Here is a 17,989-nt window from a genome sequence, read left to right as displayed (position 1 = left end):
GTGTTCTCTATCAGACAGCCAGCAGGTGGTGCATCGCAGTGGAAAAGTAGAGTGTTGGTGTGCTTCAGCGCCTGGACGGTTCAAAGTTTGGGAGGAGCAAAGAGCTTATACTCATGGGGGAGGGGGGGGGGGGGGGGGGACTCTAAACTGTGAATGTATGACATCTTACAGTAGTTTTAGAAAATAAAAAAATGGAGAATCTTTGAGGCTGGGAGGGTGCAGCATAAGGTTGTGTTGAGCATTCAAAATATGCATAAAGACACGGGTTCTATCATCATGATTATTTAAAAAAAAAAAAAAAAAAAGGCTCCACCCAAATTATTTATTCAAACCCCCCGCCTCTGGGTCCACGCCTTCTGACCACAAGTCAGCTCATCTCTGCCCTGAACTGAATGTTATTGCTGTCCAAAGTGTTGCCAGGCATCCCCAAAAGAGGAGGTACATTTAAGCAGAAGCAGGCAAAGAGAGAGAAAAAGTTTCAGTGCAGGGAGCTGTGTGTCCTAACTGTTTGCCCTGTGCTCTTTTCAGCAAGCAAGAGTACGAGTTCTTGCCAGATTTGGAGCTCATCTGAAATACATTAAACACTGGAGGAAGAAGGATCCTCTGTAATCTGGCTACGTTGGCGCTTCACTGAGGGTTCCTATTTGCTGTCAGAGGTACACCCATACATGTAGCAGCAGCTCCTCCAACAGATTGGCTGTTTTTGTCTCCTCAAGTCAAAATATTTTCCAAACTCCAGAGAGCAAGACTGAAGAAAGGAAGAAGCCAAGGCACTTGAAGAAGAAGAAGTCTTTCTCCGTTATAACTTGGTAAATACTTCTTTTTAAACTTTCTACATCAATTTACTGATCAGCATCTGTTTTAACCTTTGTGCACGTTTTGCTGGATTGTGAAACAGCAGTAAAAAAATGATTCTTGATGGCGTTCAATGAAAGTAAAGATAACAGTTTAGTCTAAGAATCAATGAAAAACGTGTCAAGCTATTTACAATCTTTTTGAAAAGTAATTTATAATTCTTCATTTTGGATATTAAAATGTAAATCTCCTTTTTCCTTTTGCTCCTGCATGTTATTCTTTTAAGCACAAATGATGTTGTAATTGTTATGCATAAACCCACAAGATATATTCCACCACCCTTAATCTTAAGAAATGACTTTAACCAGATGCTCAGATCAAATTTAATGTCTGCCCTGTAGATCTCTAAAGTGCGCCATCTTGATAAAAAAAACTTTTTTCACACTGGTCTTGTGACATGTCAGGACAGTCTTGCCCTATTTTTCTTGTGGCAGATATTTTTACACCCTTGTTCAAATGGGATTTGCGAGGGATGAGAAGCTCTGCTCACATGAGTTGACATCGGCTGACGCGTGTCTTACCTTTGTGCCTCTTTGTCAGCCTGCTTCTAATGATGAATCTTGCCTTCATTTCCTAATCCAGCGTTTCTTTTTTTTTTTGTAGACTGTGACATAAAAAAAAAGATTGTAACACAAGGCTGAAATAATTTTTCCATTTGAGGGTAATGAGGTCTTTTCCCTACGTGAACAACTAAGCGTGTATTTTGTGCTCCACTGAGAGGAACTGCAGGGGATAAAAGGAATGTCTTACTCATTTCACATTAAAGAAATGAGCTGTGCCTGTGCAAATCCTGGAGCAGGGCTGGGTTTGCGAGTTTTCCAGCCTGAACACCATTTTTTTCCAGGCATGCACAGACAATACTTGGCAATACTTGTGGGCTGAAGCCAACTCTAGATTTAACATCTCTTCTCTAGGCTGGGGAAGACTTAAATCACCAATAATAACAACACTTAGAAACTTTGGATGCTGCTGGATTTACCTCTTTTTTAAAATGTTTTAATTTGGATTAACCTCTGCATGTCTTCTTTTCTGTCCACATCTCAGGGGCAAACATTTTTCCAAAGAGGAAGATCTAAACTTCAAACAAAGTATCACCCGTCTCTCTAAGCGTGTGCAGAGGAGTTTTCAAGGACAAGTGAGCGGTGTCCACATAAATACAGGAAACACCTGAAGGTTTTCGAAGCTTCAGCTACAGGAAATACAGAAACAGAAAAAAAACTCAGACACTCATTTTTTTGTAAGAAGATCCCTGTAATCTTCTTCCTCGATCAACATGTCACGCTGGGGGCGAAAAAATGTGAAGAAGACACCTGAGGTGATCCGCACTGTGACAGAAGGGCTCAAATCGTTGTATCGTCAGAAGCTTCTGCCTCTGGAGCAGCACTACGGTTTCCACGACTTCCACTCCCAAAGTCTGGAGGATGCAGACTTTGATAACAAGCCGATGGTGCTGGTGGTGGGACAATACTCCACTGGGAAGACAACATTCATCAAGTAAGATTATCCGCTCTGCAATAAAACATTTCATGACGGTAACATCGCGTGTGATAATAACTGTGATCACCAGCTCTGAGAAACTAATAAGCTCTTTGTGTGACTGACAGGTATCTACTCGAGCAGGATATTCCCGGAAGCAGGGTGGGACCCGAGCCCACCACAGACTGCTTCACTGCCATCATGCATGGGGAGGTGGAGGGAGTCATCCCTGGGAATGCCCTTATTGTGGACCCCAACAAACCTTTCCGCAAACTTAACCCCTTTGGAAACACTTTTCTCAACAGGTGAGAGAACAGATGTTGTGTCATTCTTTCCACTGAGTGAGTTATAGAGACATGAGTGTGAAATGCACAGAACTATGTGAGAAAACCCAACAAGGGAAGCAGGGAAGGAGAGATAACAGATTTTTAGCTCTTTGGAATTTCAAGTCCTTGTGCCAAATTTCAGAGCGAAGAGGCACTTTCCTTATTTGTGGAAAAATGGAGAAGGGGAGCGATATCACCCAAGAGGGTGATGAAAGCTGAATGTTCTGAGGCAGGAACAGCAATGTACGCAAGTTCAAAGAAAAGGTCAGAAGGCTCCACAGCCCCTCGGGGCAAAAGCAAATAAATGAAGTCACACACTTTGTGAAGCTTAGGTAACCTGTTAGAGAAAGCTTACACTGAAGTTCTTTCCTCGACTGTGTTTACTGTCTGGGATTTCTGTGCATGTTTTTCCACTAGTGTAACTCATGAGAAGAAAAAGTCACATGTTTGTCAATGAACTGCTGTAAGCTTCTAAGAAACATGGACATGCAGACACGAAGCAATAGAAACATTCAGTGCTAATGTTAGTGGAACTGCAGTGTAAAAATGTCTGGTGCCAGTTTTCCAGCGGCGTCCCTCTTTCCCTCTGCAGGGCGTGTTTGTGAACGTATTTGCGTCTCTCCTTTTGCTTTGACTTCCTGTTCAGGCAACCGGTGGGCTCGTTAAGCACATAAGCCACGGGAAGTGGTGTTGTTTTTCTAAGCCACACATCATTAGCAGGGCCTTATTGTTTGATTCTGGCAGTAGTGGTCATTTTCCTTCAGGAAGAACGCAGCATTGAGAGGTCTGCTTGCGCACAATGGTCTGCAGTGGGAGGGGATGAGGGTGTGGGGAGTGCCGCTTCCAATCTACTCCTTGGATGACATTGGCTTCTTTGATGAGAGTTTAACCATTATTCACATGATTTAGATGTTTTCCTTCTGCACCAACAGGCTAACTGACCTCTGTGAACTTGGGTTTTTATGTGACTTGTCTCCTTTCCGGTGATAAAATATCAGGTTTCAGTGTGCCCAGATGCCCAACCAGGTCCTTGAGAGCATCAGCATAATTGACACCCCGGGGATCCTGTCAGGTGCCAAGCAGAGAGTGAGCCGAGGTGAGAAAGGTGGCAAAGGTGCCAAAGATGGCAGAGGTAAGGAGAGGACATGGGGGGGGCTTGAAGAGACGCACATCCCTAAACTTCAACTCACAATCTCATCTCATCGACACGCCTGGCTAACCCATGGGACTTGTTGCTCTGTCACAATAACACTTGGCAGCAGAGCGAGAAAAAGCAGCCATTAAACCATAATCAACAACAGAGATACAGAAAGACGTTCTGTCAGCACATTTGGGAAAACAATGTTGAGAAACAACCATGATCATCATCAACCAGTAGTTTCTCACTTTTCTATCCATTCACGCCTTAGGTGACTCACTCATACACAAATCATTCTGCATGAAAAACTAACAACTTTAAAGGGTCAGTGCATCCAAATTATACCTTACATTCCACTGGAGCTATTTCTCTAATAGTTTTTGTTATCTGTTGATTTTTTTTTTTTACACATCCCTTTGTGAGATTTCTGACTCCAGCCCAAAACAACAGAGCCGAGTGGAATGCTGTTTGTGGATTTAGCATTTATGTGTCTTTGTAAGATGAAGTGATCAGGTTTCTCTGGATAGTCCGCACCGTTTATTTGGGAAGAAGTTGTTCCAGTGCAAATCAGCTCTCAGCAAAGTTCTTGGAAAATCCAGGATATGTAGGAAATTTCTGTTAACAGTACTGTGATTATACTAAGCATGAGTCAATTCAAAGGAAATACCGAGACGGTAATCTAATTAAATCGTTAAGTGGTGAAACAAAAGTGTCTTTTGGGGAATTTGGGTGAACTGACCCTTTTAAGGATGATCACATAGGCAAATATGAGAAAACAACATTTATTTTGCTGAAATGTTTCTTGTTGAGAGTCAAAGAAATGTTTTTGTGATAAAGTGAAGCCTAGTGTCTGAATTGTCATAAAGTTTGACGGCTATAAAAAGAGTTATGAAGGGCTTGTGTCTGTTCCAACCTTCTTCCCTCTCCTGACAAAAAATACATTTACATTTTTGAGCATGTAAGTTAATTCTCTCAGTGTTCAAACAGGCTACGACTTCCCAGCTGTCCTGCGTTGGTTCGCGGAACGTGTCGACCTCATCATTCTTCTATTTGACGCCCACAAACTGGAGATATCAGACGAGTTTTCCGAGGCCATCGGAGCCCTGAAGGGCAACGAGGACAAGCTGCGCGTGGTGCTCAACAAGGCCGACATGGTGGACACCCAGCAGCTTATGAGGGTGTACGGAGCGCTCATGTGGTCCCTGGGGAAGGTGTTTGGCACCCCGGAAGTTTTGCGCGTCTACATCGGCTCCTTCTGGTCAGAGCCGCTGATGGTTACAGACAACCGCAGGCTGTTTGAGCTGGAGGAGGAGGATCTGTTTGCTGACATCCAAAACCTTCCTCGAAATGCAGCTTTACGCAAGCTCAATGACCTGGTCAAGAGGGCGCGTCTGGTCAGGGTGAGTTCTTGTTCCCACTGTTTATTGAATGATTATGGACAGGTTGACAGTACTGCACTCTAATCACGTCATTTGTGTTAATAACTTTGTGTTTTCATTTGTCTAAATCCCAGGTCCATGCCCATATCATCAGCCATCTGAAGCAGGAGATGCCATCTGTCTTCAGGAAGATCAATAAAAAGAAGAATTTGATCTACCAGCTGCCTGTTATCTTCTCCAAGATCCAGCTGCAGCACAACATTTCTGCTGGAGACTTCCCAGATTGTGCTAAAATGCAGGTAGGTCTGAGTACAGTATGTTTCCCCTGCTGGGCACATCTGGGAGGCAGATATGTAAAGACTTCTTCTTATCTCTTCCGAAACGTTTTTTATTACAGTCCGGGTTGGATTTAAATTAAATTATAAATCTACTCGCTGACACATTTTTATCATTCCTTTTTTTTTTTTTAAAGGAGCAACTGATGGTTCACGATTTCACCAAGTTCAAAACCCTGAAGCCTAATCTGATGGCAGCCCTGGATGAGTTACTGTCCGCTGACATTGCCAAGCTGATGCCCCTCCTGCGGCAGGAGGAGCTGGAGGCAGGGGAGCAGAGAGGTGTGCAGGGTGGAGCCTTCCTCGGGACCCATTGCGGACCGTTCTCCGAGGGCGACCCCTTTGCGGAGGAGAACGGGGAGAGAGGGGAAGAGGAGGAGGAAGACTGGGTGGTGACCAAGGACAAGCCCAAATATGATGAGATCTTCTACAACCTCGCTCCCAATGAGGGGAAACTGAGCGGCCCCAAGGCTAAGGACTGGATGGTGAGCTCCCGCCTGCCAAACTCGGTGCTGGGTCGCATCTGGAAGCTGTCAGATGTAGACCATGATGGCATGCTGGATGATGAAGAATTTGCGCTGGCTAGCCACTTGATTGAGGTCAAGCTGGAGGGCCATGGTCTCCCCCCTGAGCTTCCAACACGCCTGATCCCACCATCCAAACGCAGGCAGAAGGGCTCTGATGCATAGACATATCACAGAGTCTCTTGAGCTGTGAGAGCTGAGAGAGACTCTTCTTTATTTCGCTTTTGCTACTGTTTTTCTTTGCTTTTGTTTACGCCTCAACACTCAGTAAAACGTTGTATGAGCATTCAACATTCAACTTTTTACTTGGACGCTGATTTCGGTCTTGCACAATGGAACATAATGTATCAAAGCACAAGTCAGTCCTTGGAAATTATATGACAAGGGCTCACTGTCAAACATTGTCTATTAACAAGTCACACTAGGTCAGGTTGCTTCTCCCCCCTTTGCTCCTCAAAGTTTGCCTTTCATGATGTGGATTTAAACGCACATCTACTCATGTCTGCTGAGCACTAGTAAATAAAGGCCGGCGCCCCTCTAAGCGAGCAGTATTCAGCATAATATATCTGCTTAACTATAAACTTTTCTATAACAAAACCTTTTAATCCAACATTCCTTAGGAGTCGAGATGTGAGTGGCACAGTATTTACGAGGTGATATTTTGTGGGGCCTATGTGATTTTCCAGGAAAGATATCATCTATGAATTTTATCAACAAAGACTTATTTTGTTGAACGATTTGTTAAAAGCTTCTCATTTTGTAACTCAAACTGGCAGCACACATCTAATATTCTGCACTTCACTTTTATGCTTTTCCATGACACAATTTGTACACACTTTATATATTATTTTTGTAATTGTTGCCGTCATTTTTTTTTTTTTTTTTTATGTGTAGGAGCCAGACCTCAGTTGCATTTTTTTTTCAACTAGACTGAATGATTGATATATAACTGACTACTGTACACAGCTCCACCAACTGTTCTTATGTCAACTAATATTGCAACCAATAAAATTCTTTGACTGTGCTGAGTCTCTTTAGTGACCTTTTTGTACGTCGAATTATAGACTCAAAAAAAGTTAGTGAACATTCAGTTCTAAAAGATATCTATCATTTGAGATAAAGAATGTCACACAGACTGAGGGCATTACTATGGCACTCTTAGGAGAGTTTAGATGGTCTCTCAGTGACAGACCACATAAACAGTGAGTCACACTCTCTCCTGCCAAGTCCCCATACCACCATTTTCCGCCGCTCTCTCCACTCATTCCCACCATCTGAAGTGCTCTCTCTGCCTCTCTCTCTCTTACAGGCACACAGTTAAACAGTCCTATCCCCACCCCTGTTTTTGATCTACATCCACTCTCTCACTAGCATGCTCATAAGCCCCTTTTTGTTTTATCTCATGTAAACTATGCGGTGAGCTCAAATATGTGTGCCGTGTGGAGCTGTGTGTGTGATTCACATAAGGGCGATCAAGCTTTGCAGAAGAAGGGGGGGTGGTCTCCCCGCCTCCCTGTTCCACTCCTCCATGGAAAGAAACACAAATGAGAAACAGAGGCTGTGCAGCTTTTTCCTCCCCTCTCTCTCTCTCTCTCTCTCTCTCTCTCTCTCTCTCTCTGGCTTACAGTGACTCACATGTGAAGAATGTGGTGGGTTGGACCAAGAGTTATTAATATCTCCTTTCCTAGGGTCCGCTAAGTTTCCTCAGGCTCATGCACAGGATCTAGACACTGTACCTTTATGAAAGACTTTAACAACATCCCCCTATTTGGAGAATTCCTGCGCTAGACCTGTAGCAAACCACACCTTATTCTGTACAGTACGGCTGAAATGTTTCTTGGCAAGACACAAACTTATCCTGAATTCACATATTTTAAAATCATTTTAAAGATTAGATTAAATAAAATATCCATAGAACAGTGCTTGCCTGTTTACATAATGAGGCTATGCTGAGTCATAAACCTTCTTTAACATTTGTAGCTCAACTCTAGCTACACGGTGCTTTCACAGCCATGAGGTGGATCCAACAGGAAGGCCCAAGCTGCAGCAGAGGATCCCCCACAACATCGGGCTCCCCCAACAATGAGGATTACTCAACAAAACCGGGGTCTCCTCGTACGTCACCCAGTGTTTACACGGGGAATTCCTCACTAGCAAAACCTGCCTTGGAACAAAAAGTGAAGTCACTCTGGAGAGTGGTGACATCTGCTGGAAACAGGATTACTGGCAGCCTTACTCTGCACACTGCACACTACTACACTGTCCAACTGTAGATCCACAAACATGAGCATTAAAGGGTACGATCAGAATTCTTAGTCTAGACATGCTGTGTTGAAATAGTGTAACATTTAAGAGAATTCAGTAGTCACAGTTAATCTAACGCAGCGGATATCTTCCACAGAGCTGTTATAAAACACACAGGATGTAAATGGACTGTGGATTTTTAACCATCTATTTGAAGTTTGACTCAGAACTCGTAATAGCCAGTGTGTAGAGAGGAAATTAAAACAACTAATAACATACAATTTAGATATGTACATGAGTTTTGTATTGAGATGAGCTACAATGAAAGTGTATCATTTATCCTTCCACTCTGATTGAGTCTCTGAAGGTATTTTAAATAGTCCCGTTAAGTATGAGATATATCCAATGTGTGATTATATTATTAATTTTTGAAATAAGAATATAAAGTGCGCCACTCTAATATAAAAAAATACATATTAGCAGTTATATATTTTCTGTTTATGTGCAGCTCTTCATTTTTTACTCAACATCTGTTAACAGCATGCCCCTCCTAAATCCAAAATAAACCCAACAGCATCAATTTTACTTAATTTGCACCAATTTCTGAGTGTAGGTGATAGCTCGATTAAGCTTTAATTGACTCAGAATGATGTCAAAGGAAGGCCATTATGCCTCCATTAGACAGCATCGTCTGTTTTCAGGTGTGTTGTTCTTATTTGATTTGAATAAGTAAGGACTCTTGGTTTGTGTTAATTTAAAATGCTTAAATTGCAATAGTGATGTATTGTGCAGTGCTAGTCGTTAATATACTATTTTTTGTCAGTTTTTCATTCGCTTGGGATTTAACTTTTCATGCAAGCTCCTGAATAGTTGTAATTTGCGGATGTAAACTGAAAAATAAGTGAAGACAGTTACCGAGAAAATAACAATTTTATTATCATTCAAAAAAGGTGAGCAGAACAAGTTGTAAACAGCTTAGTCGAATGAGTTCAGCTCGTATTTCTTCGCAATTTTAGCTGCCAAAACACAACATTTTCTACTTTTACATTACTGACTCAAACCTTTACCTTTAGTAATGTTGACGTATAACATATGCAAAATGTTATGCAAGACATGAAGGCAACCTTAGCAAATCTATTTAGAAACACAGATTTATTAAGAGGGGTAAATATGTATCAGTGTGTACAAAATATCTTTCATTTCAAACTATTCTTCAAACACCCATACACCAAGTAAGGCATGACTAAAGCGACCCGTTTTTCAGAAACTGACGTGGTTTTTTATGTCTTTGATTTGTTTCATCATGTCTCCGATCTGCTGTCCCTGTTCTCTGAGGACATCCTGAACCACCTTCTTCTGGTGGGCATTCAGTGAGACTGACGTCCTGGCGGCCGGTGCGTTCTTGTCCACTTGTGTCTTCTGGTATTCCATCTTCATGTTCACCTGCTTGATGGAGTTGTCCAGGTGTTTAAGTTGATCACCGATGGTCTGCAACTCCTTCCTCATATCCTTCTCGCTGTTTGACAGTATGGGTAGGTGGCTTTGAAGGCTGCCCAGCACTTTTTTAACCCTGTTCATGATGGTTTCCTGACGATACTTTGCGTCTTCGTATTTGTCCGCCAACCTCTCTGCCGCCTCTTTCAGACTCTTTTGGTCCTCCTTGCACAGCGCCATGTCTTCCAGCTGCCTTTTCTTCTGGCCCGTCAGAAGTTTTACCCTCCTCTGCATCTCTTCGCGGGCCATGTCCTGCTTGAGGATGTACTCCTCGCGGAAGACCTGCGTGGCTCTGCTGAGGAGCTGCAGACACTCCGGAGGAGGAGGTGACATGTCCTTGTCGCCAGCCTTTAGCACAAGAGGATTAGTGGAGCTGCGTGCCAGGATGTTGCGGATGTGCTGCTCGAAGGAGTCGTCGGCCAGTCCTCGTAGAGGGGAGCTGACGGAGCCTGGGCCGGGATGGGAACACAGCAGGGGAGGGGAGGGAGGGCGCACAGAGCTCAGCAGGGGCAACAAGATGCACTCGAAGCTGCTGGTGATGCAGATCATAGTGGCACCCAGGGAAAGGTCAGACACAATCAAAAAGCCACGAACCGGAGACGACTGGCTGGTTAGGAGGGGTCTGGTGCAAAGAATGTGCTCGACGATACAGCGCTTCTCAGCGGCCAGCTCCTGGAGGCCGTCCTTATCCTCCTCCCCGGACTGGAGGAACTTCTGCAGCTTGTTGACCCAGATTAGCCCGACTCCGTGCACTCCCGCTTCATGCGTGCAGTGATACCTGTGCTGGCAGAGGGGGTCTCTGTGCAGTCTGATCGGGCAGGTGAAATCAAACTCTTGGGGGTCCTCATCCTCGCCCGTGGCCACTTTGAGGGTCAGCTCCAGCTCAACACACTCGAACACGTAAAGAGCCGGCACCGCCTCTGCTCCTCGGATCCACTTCTCCACGGTCTCCTCCTCGTCTTCTGACTCCAGCACCACGCAGTGATACAGCGTGCCGGTTTCCGTGGCAATGACCAGGATGCTGGGGACGCAGGGCAGGCAGAGGATGGCGCAGGCGTCATAGCCGTAATTATCCTCTGCAGCAGGATACATGGGGAGGGGTCCGGCGGGTTTACTCACACTCACCGCCCCGTTTGTCTGGCTGGTGTAGCTCAGGTAGGTCTCCCCGTTTTCGTAGAGGATGTACAAAGGGTACACCTGCTGGTCTTTGGAGGACAGTCCTGGCAGCTGCCGAGGTGGAGCTGAAAGTGGCCCGAAGTCAAAAGCGACAGCAATCTCTCCCAGAGAAGCTGCGAAGGACCGGGCGGGAGGATGACCGCTGCTGTCATCTTCTGACTGCGACAGAGATAAAACTTTACCCGGCGTCTGTGGAGACTTCAGCCCGTAAAACCTGATGGTGTTGTCGGATGAGAGCAGCACCAGGTGGGGCTCGTCCGTCTCGCTGGGGTACCAAGCCGCCTGTCGCAGACTCACCGCCGCGGAGCTGGTGAAGAACCGCTCCGCCACCGGGATGGTCTTGCAGCTGACGTCGCTTCTGCCGCCCTCGAACTCTGACCTCTTGCCCCACCGCTGAGGAAGCTCCAGCACCGAGACCCCCTGTTTCCCGACGAGAGCCACGTGGTGCTGCGTGGGACTCAGCAACACCTGGCACACCTCGAAGTGCGGATGGTTGATGCACAGCAAGGTCTGGTAGCTTCCGCTGTTGTCGTCCGAGTTCAACTGGCGCAGGTTGGTCGTGTAGAAAACGCGGTCGGCGTCGTCCCACACGAAGAAGTCCCCGCCCAAACAGAAGGTGAGGTTTTTAGCGACCCCCCTCTCGTTTAAATTGGGCTCCAAATGCAACTTGCTTCGCAGTTGTTTGAAAATCGCATGATTTGGTAAGTCCTCCAACCACCGCTCCGCGCTGAACGCCGCCATCTTCGCCGTTTTCCGGGGTGCGTTCCAATTGTCCCTCCTATCTCCTCTCACTATCCACTTTGCCTTAACTCCGGAAGCATTTAAGTGGCGGCCACTCTAAAAGCTAAAAGGAAAAGGTGGGTCAATGCTTCCTTTATAACCTCCTTTAAGCATAGGATTACACTGGACCATCCTTTTTACGCCCCACAATTCGTTTAAAGTGGAGTCGCGCATCCGAGGCACAATTCGAACGCACCCCCCAACGTCTGAGGCAACAACAGGAGTGTTTTTACGACAGTTGTTTAAACGTGTTCCGGTGGCCGCTGTCGTAAATTATTTTTGCAGAATCACCATGGCGTTGAAAGAGACCGCTGGTCTGTACGAGACACTGAAAACAGAGTGGAATAAGAAAAACCCAAACCTGAGTAAATGCGGGGACCTTCTGAGCAAACTTAAGGTACAGTCACACACACACCTGGTTGGTTTAATATCAGCGCGTGTGTGTTGAAGTTATCATGTTTAGAAGCGTTAGCTGTTAGCAGGTTAAGCTAAGCTAAGGAAGGCTAGTCATGCTAACGTTAGTGTTTGTTTGTTTGTGTGTTTATAATACATTATTCTGTTTATTTGGGGTTTAACTTATGTTTTTTTTTTTTTACTAATTAATTGAATGTTGTGTTTCTGACGAGTCCTTGCAATAATTGTAGCATTTATGTTACAAAAATGGGAAAACAAATCATAGTCAGTGTTGCTAAATGCTAACACACAGCTCATCTGTATTAACCTGAAATAACAACAAATTAATTAATTAATTTATTTATTTATTTTAGACATATCTAATAAAATCAAACATATCAAATAAAATCAAACAAAATGAAAAGCACGAAATACAATAAATAAATAAAAATCAATGTTCAAATTATACATATCTATTTGTATAATTTGATGTACTATATTTACATTTTATATATTTATACAATCCTTATATCTATACAGTTTGGTACAGTATGTTTACAATTATACATTTAATACTATATATATATATATACAATTTGATTTAGGCTACTATATGTACAATTTACATTTATATAATACACATTAACATACACCTGTGTATACAAAACTTGTAAACCCAATTATTATTATTGTTATTATATTTATTTTATTATTATTTATTTAATAACTTCAATCAAAGTTAAATGACACTACTTTCTGTTTCATCGCGTCTCCAGCGTTAACCACTTAATGGTTATTAAAATACAACTCCTCTGTTGTAATTCTACCGGTTGAAATATTCTTCCTTTCATAACTCCTTGTTTTATTTATTATTGACAAGTTTCACGATTTAAGATTTCAAGAGCCTGCATAACTCGGGCTTCACATTGCCTTTACTTTCTGTATTTACAGGTGTCCTTATTGGAGCTGAACTTTTTACCTACCAGTGGGTCCGCCCTGACCAAGCAGCAGCTCATTTTAGCTCGTAAGTACAATAAGCAAGCCAAGCTGACAATTTATATTAATCCTAGATATGTGTTTAAATCTGTGGTATGCCTCATTAAGACAGATCTGCATATGTGCTTTAGGTGATGTCCTTGAAATTGGAGCCTTGTGGAGCATCCTCAAGAAGGACATACCATCCTTTGAGAGATACATGGCCCAGCTAAAATGTTACTACTTCGACTACAAGTAAAGTCACCTTTTGGTTTTCTGGTTTTTTTTCATCAAATCTGGATATAGTTGCATTGTACTCACTTGTTTCTTTTATTCTTTCTTAAAGGGAGGAACTGCCTGATGCTGCCTACATGCACCAGTTACTTGGACTTAACCTGCTGTTCCTGCTCTCACAGAACCGCGTGTCTGAGTTTCACACAGAACTTGAGAGACTGAGTGCACGGGACATTCAGACCAACGTATACATCAGACACCCAGTATCCCTAGAACAGGTGAAATATTTAACCATACACAGAGCATAGATTTGGGCTTTTGATATCACATTGTTACTTTGAAGTGACCGGGCTCAAAATGTGATATTTATCAGTCAGAATAATGTATCTTTTCTGCATTGCTTGTTAACACTGTATCATATTAACTTATATGTAAATACTATGTAAATGTTTTATATTCTCTTCTTGCCCTTGCAGTACTTGATGGAGGGAAGCTACAACAAGGTATTTCTTGCAAAAGGCAACATACCTGCTGAGAGCTACACTTTTTTTATAGATATTCTGCTCGACACCATTCGGTAAGAATTTGTTATTTACTTTATATTCATATTGAGTGTTGTTGTTTGCTTTTAGATGAGTTTGTAATTTCTGTCCAAATCCTAATGCATCCTGTTGTTTTAAAATATTCTTCATGTACCACCATTGACTTGAAAAATATTGGCATAGATCAATTGACAGTTCAGGAACGCTTACATTAGGACACCTTTGACATACATAATGTAGTTAGTTGACTTGATTTAGAAATGTGAGGAAATTACTTTAATCATATAATCCAGGTGAAATGAAGAAAGTTATTAATGATGACTCAAAATGTGGTCTTCACCATTGCAGTGATGAAATCGCAGGTTGCATAGAGAAAGCATATGAGCAGATCCAGTTCGGAGAAGCTACGCGCGTGCTTTTCTTCAGTTCTCCAAAAAAGATGACTGAGTACGCCAAGAAGGTATGTATGATTTTTGTTTAACTATTATTAATGTCACATTTATAGTATCTAAAGCTTACAAAAAGAAAACATTGACTTTCAAGGAGATAAATGTTGTAGAATATTGTTTTACTGAAAGTGATCTCTCCTCTCTCTCTTAAAAAAATAAGCAAAAGCTCATTGTTACTTTCATATCATTTCAGAGGGGCTGGAGTTTGAGCCAAGATGGCTATTACTCTTTCACCAGTCAGCAGCAGCGGACAGAAGAGGTGACCATTCCCTCTACAGAGCTGGCACAACAGGTCATCGAATATGCACGACAGCTGGAAATGATTGTGTAATCCGCCCCCAGGAACACTCTCAGCCATGTACAGACACACTCAGATACTCACGCTGCTGATTCAGTACACATCCTGTCAGTTCAAACACAATTTCCCGGAGGAAAATAAATGCTATGATTGCCAGAGTGGTTGACAATTTGCCCACATCTTTCAAATTAATTACCATTTATTTTGCCTGGATGCTCTAACGTGTCTGAATGCGCTCCTCCTATTTTATTTAAAGGATGAAAAAAAACTTCAAGTATCATAAGAGAACAGTCTGTTCAGCAGCAGAGCTACCTTTATGGAAGACATTTACTGGTTTATAGTCGTTACTTAATTTGTCCAAGATACCAATGGTTCACCATTAGATTGATCTTTTTATGGGTCACTCCCAGTTGGTGTCTTTAAAAACAAGAATTTACATCACTTATGACCATATACTACGTCTACACTTTTGGGTCTCAACTGTTTTACATGTTTATCTCAATCACCACCCCATGACTTTGCCTTACAGTGTCACAAAAAAACTGTCAATAGAACCCCCTTGTTTCCCCCCCAAATTAAATCAAACACTTTTTGTATACAAAGTTCATTTTGTCTCTTAGCAGAGCTCACAGAAATGTGTTGCCCTTGCCTTGTAACCTAGCAACTGAGAGGATTGCCATTGAAGTTTGTGTTTTTTAAACGGTAATGCCTCTTCCTCCCTAGATGGTTTGTAATCCAGTTGATCTCACAATTGAATTCTTTGTCTGCAATAAATGATTCCGAAAAGAAACTTTTTGAATGTCTGTACATTTTTAGTTTTTGCACTGCAACTTTCCCAGGACGCCAGTCGTCATTTACAGGACCTTTACTGGAACACAAGCCATTGTGAAAATGTAAGTCATTAATGTAAACAATTTTGAATGTAATCTTGCATTGATGAGAATCTTGTTCCTCCAACTTTAATATAATAGAAATGAGTCAATTTAAATATTTTCTTACCTTAAGATTTAGTTCTTTGTGTTAAAAGAAAAAATACTCAGTGGGCACCTAAGGGGAACAAACCAGTTTAACTTCAAATGGGTGTTTAGCGACCATCAGCACTCAGCAGAGACTCCCAGTTTAGGACTTACTGCAGGTCTGATGCTTGGCTCCTGTTTTTCATCTGCCGTGCAATTATTTTGATTCACCATTTGCCTCACAGTAGTAATTTGAGGAAAGGAAACCAAGTTTTTACTGTAGTCCTAACCTTAGAGTTTTGTCTGCGTATTGGGTTTTTAGTTTTGACCTGCAGACAGCTTTAGGCATCTCTTCAACTAAAGTTACCTGGGGAGCTAGTAGTTGCATGTTGACTTTTTGAATGCTATATGAATTCTTCAGCTTTGTGGGTGGGTTACCTTGGGGAGCTCATTCTCTTTCTTGATTGTTTTCTTCCATGTCACTAAATCCTGGCTGTCGTAAACGTTCTAGCTATTTGCAGGGAGCTCTGATCTCCTGGAAGAGCCATTAATTTCTGCCTCTGCCGCAGCTTCTTTTGAATATGGCCCAGAATCCATATCAGTACTTCTCTACTATCATGCTGTTGACGTCACTGATTCAAGCAGTGTTGGTGTGCACTTTCAAAGTCCGGCTTAGGCTTGCACACTAGATTTCTTATGTTGATTAAAAGACATGCAGAAGCTGCCTCTTTGTGGGTTGCTGTAAAGCTGCTGCAAATTTCGACTTCTACTGCACTTGTTCTCAAGACCTTATTCCTCTTGGTGACACTGGAAGTTGTTGGAGAAGAAGAAGAGGTCAAATGTTAAAAGTAGATCAAGTGATTAAAACAAAATGTTCCCCTTTTTAGAAAAAAAATGAAGTTGTTTGTGCTACAAAAGTTTGTTCTACACAGTTAGGCCCTTAATTTCTTAATAAATTAGGAGTTTGTTAAATTTTCACAGTTTTTTAGCATTGGTTACATCAATTTGCCAAAAGTCAGCGAAGGTTGACATAATCGGCTCATTGTCTTACGAAATGGGAAACGTTGAGTTTCGCTAGTTACATTCTTAAAGCAAACTTAAAGTCAGAAAAGACTCACACATTAACAAATGTTTTGTAATTATATTTTATACATAAATTGTATAATAACGTATTTGAAAATATGTGAGCTTGGGAGAGTTTTCAAGTTAATTCAGGGGACTTGTAAATACATTTTTTTGTGTGTTTTTGTTAAGCACTTTAAAACAACCACAGTTGACCAAAGTGCTGTACAGAAGAATAAATAAAATACGTAACAGCTCACACGAGATAAAAGAAAACTACATGTGAAATACAGAATCAAGTTAAAAGACATAAAACATAAGTAAAATGAATAGGCACGCAAAAAATAAATAAATAAATAAGTCGACGTCTTACTTAAATACTGCTCCAGGTAAAGGTTAGGATTGACTTTAATGATAAAAACATATAAGATGTACTGGTGTGCATAACAACACTGAATTTAAAGAACAGGGTTGACTAAGGAACAGGTATGCTGTTGTTTTTATATCCATGTAAGTTTGAGTAGGACTGGGTTGCGTTTTTTAAGGGACGAATGGAGTCAGTCACGTCCATTAGTTAATGAACATAATTGCATATAGTTATTTAAACATTTAAAAAAATAAAATCTGGGCTCGTCCGGGATTTGAACCCGGGACCTCTCGCACCCTAAGCGAGAATCATACCCCTAGACCAACGAGCCGTGCGTGCTGCAAGTTGCTACCACCTTATTAGTACCTCTACACAATTCTACAACACACGATTTACATTATTAGATGCTTATGGCTTCACTAGACTACTAACTAACAAATTTAAACGTTTGTTGTTTTATGCATTACAGCAACTTTTTCGTTTTTACTGACTTTGAGTTTAAACTCGTTTGAGGGGGCATTGCAGTAGCTTAGCATACTGAGTAGATAAATGGATTTTGATGTAGCCTTTAAAGTGAACAACATGTGATATAGAATAACTTTGGACTTAGTCAGGAATGCTGCAGACGAGTGGTTATTTAACATATTGAAAATAACGCCATTAAGTAAAGGTTTTCATAAAGTTAGCAAAGTAATTTTTCTGACTGGGTGGCTGTCCATGGTGCTGAAATCCTTGCAGCAGCCTCCTCAATTTGTACATGTGTAGTTAAGTTAGCCTACACGGGAGCATCTCGTGTTTTTCTTTTCCTGCTTCTGATTGACAACTTCGTTATACACACATTAAGAATAAATAAACAAAATAATCTAAGGAAAAATAGACTTAAGTGAGACTAATATAATAAAACAAGTATGCACGGAAACGTGTGTTGGATTAGAATACATTTTTAACCTGTATTTTTTTTATTGACAATCAGTGGATCAACTGGA

At 41.9% G+C, this 17,989-nt stretch overlaps 3 protein-coding genes and 1 non-coding gene across 5 annotated transcripts; 2 read left to right on the top strand and 2 right to left on the bottom strand.

Moving 5' to 3' along the window:
- Window positions 1–2,016: 2,016 nt before the first annotated feature.
- On the top strand, window positions 2,017–7,057 carry ehd2b (EH-domain containing 2b). Of its 2 annotated transcripts, none has more exons than XM_061047094.1 (6): window positions 2,017–2,349; window positions 2,460–2,636; window positions 3,656–3,753; window positions 4,783–5,195; window positions 5,309–5,473; window positions 5,647–7,057. In XM_061047094.1, the coding sequence occupies exons 1-6, from the start codon at window positions 2,129–2,131 to the stop codon at window positions 6,196–6,198; spliced, it is 1,626 nt and encodes a 541-aa protein (XP_060903077.1). In that variant the 5' UTR covers window positions 2,017–2,128; the 3' UTR covers window positions 6,199–7,057. The 2 variants fall into 2 exon arrangements, with proteins under 2 accessions (XP_060903077.1, XP_060903076.1); XM_061047093.1 differs by having other exon boundaries at window positions 3,656–3,789.
- A 2,353-nt stretch (window positions 7,058–9,410) lies between these two features.
- On the bottom strand, window positions 9,411–11,713 carry nup88 (nucleoporin 88). The gene has a single exon (XM_061047098.1). It carries the CDS (start codon window positions 11,686–11,688, stop codon window positions 9,538–9,540), a length of 2,151 nt encoding a protein of 716 aa, XP_060903081.1. The 5' UTR covers window positions 11,689–11,713; the 3' UTR covers window positions 9,411–9,537.
- Window positions 11,452–15,408, top strand: psmd8 (proteasome 26S subunit, non-ATPase 8). Its single transcript, XM_061047102.1, has 8 exons — window positions 11,452–11,563; window positions 12,013–12,124; window positions 13,072–13,144; window positions 13,248–13,350; window positions 13,442–13,607; window positions 13,806–13,906; window positions 14,220–14,331; window positions 14,514–15,408. The coding sequence occupies exons 2-8, from the start codon at window positions 12,020–12,022 to the stop codon at window positions 14,649–14,651; spliced, it is 798 nt and encodes a 265-aa protein (XP_060903085.1). The 5' UTR covers window positions 11,452–11,563; window positions 12,013–12,019; the 3' UTR covers window positions 14,652–15,408.
- Window positions 15,409–17,262: 1,854 nt separating this feature from the next.
- Window positions 17,263–17,334, bottom strand: trnap-agg (transfer RNA proline (anticodon AGG)). The gene has a single exon. It is a non-coding gene; the product is annotated as a tRNA-Pro (tRNA).
- Between the last annotated feature and the right edge of the window lie 655 nt (window positions 17,335–17,989).

The sequence above is a fragment of the Labrus mixtus genome, chromosome 9 (assembly GCF_963584025.1).
Source record: "Labrus mixtus chromosome 9, fLabMix1.1, whole genome shotgun sequence".
In the NCBI taxonomy this organism is placed as follows: Eukaryota; Metazoa; Chordata; class Actinopteri; order Labriformes; family Labridae; genus Labrus; species Labrus mixtus.
This window is presented reverse-complemented; position numbering and strand designations above follow the sequence as displayed.

Excerpts from the sequence above, each read along its gene's own strand:
- ehd2b (XM_061047093.1), top strand. The coding sequence starts at position 2,129 with ATGTCACGCTGGGGGCGAAAAAATGTGAAGAAGACACCTGAGGTGATC. Across the intron at positions 2,637-3,655 it reads GGAAACACTTTTCTCAACAG|GTTTCAGTGTGCCCAGATGC; the intron begins GTGAGAGAACAG and ends ATAAAATATCAG. Across the intron at positions 5,196-5,308 it reads AGAGGGCGCGTCTGGTCAGG|GTCCATGCCCATATCATCAG; the intron begins GTGAGTTCTTGT and ends TCTAAATCCCAG.
- nup88 (XM_061047098.1), bottom strand. The coding sequence starts at position 11,688 with ATGGCGGCGTTCAGCGCGGAGCGGTGGTTGGAGGACTTACCAAATCAT.
- psmd8 (XM_061047102.1), top strand. The coding sequence starts at position 12,020 with ATGGCGTTGAAAGAGACCGCTGGTCTGTACGAGACACTGAAAACAGAG. Across the intron at positions 12,125-13,071 it reads ACCTTCTGAGCAAACTTAAG|GTGTCCTTATTGGAGCTGAA; the intron begins GTACAGTCACAC and ends CTGTATTTACAG. Across the intron at positions 13,145-13,247 it reads GCAGCAGCTCATTTTAGCTC|GTGATGTCCTTGAAATTGGA; the intron begins GTAAGTACAATA and ends TATGTGCTTTAG.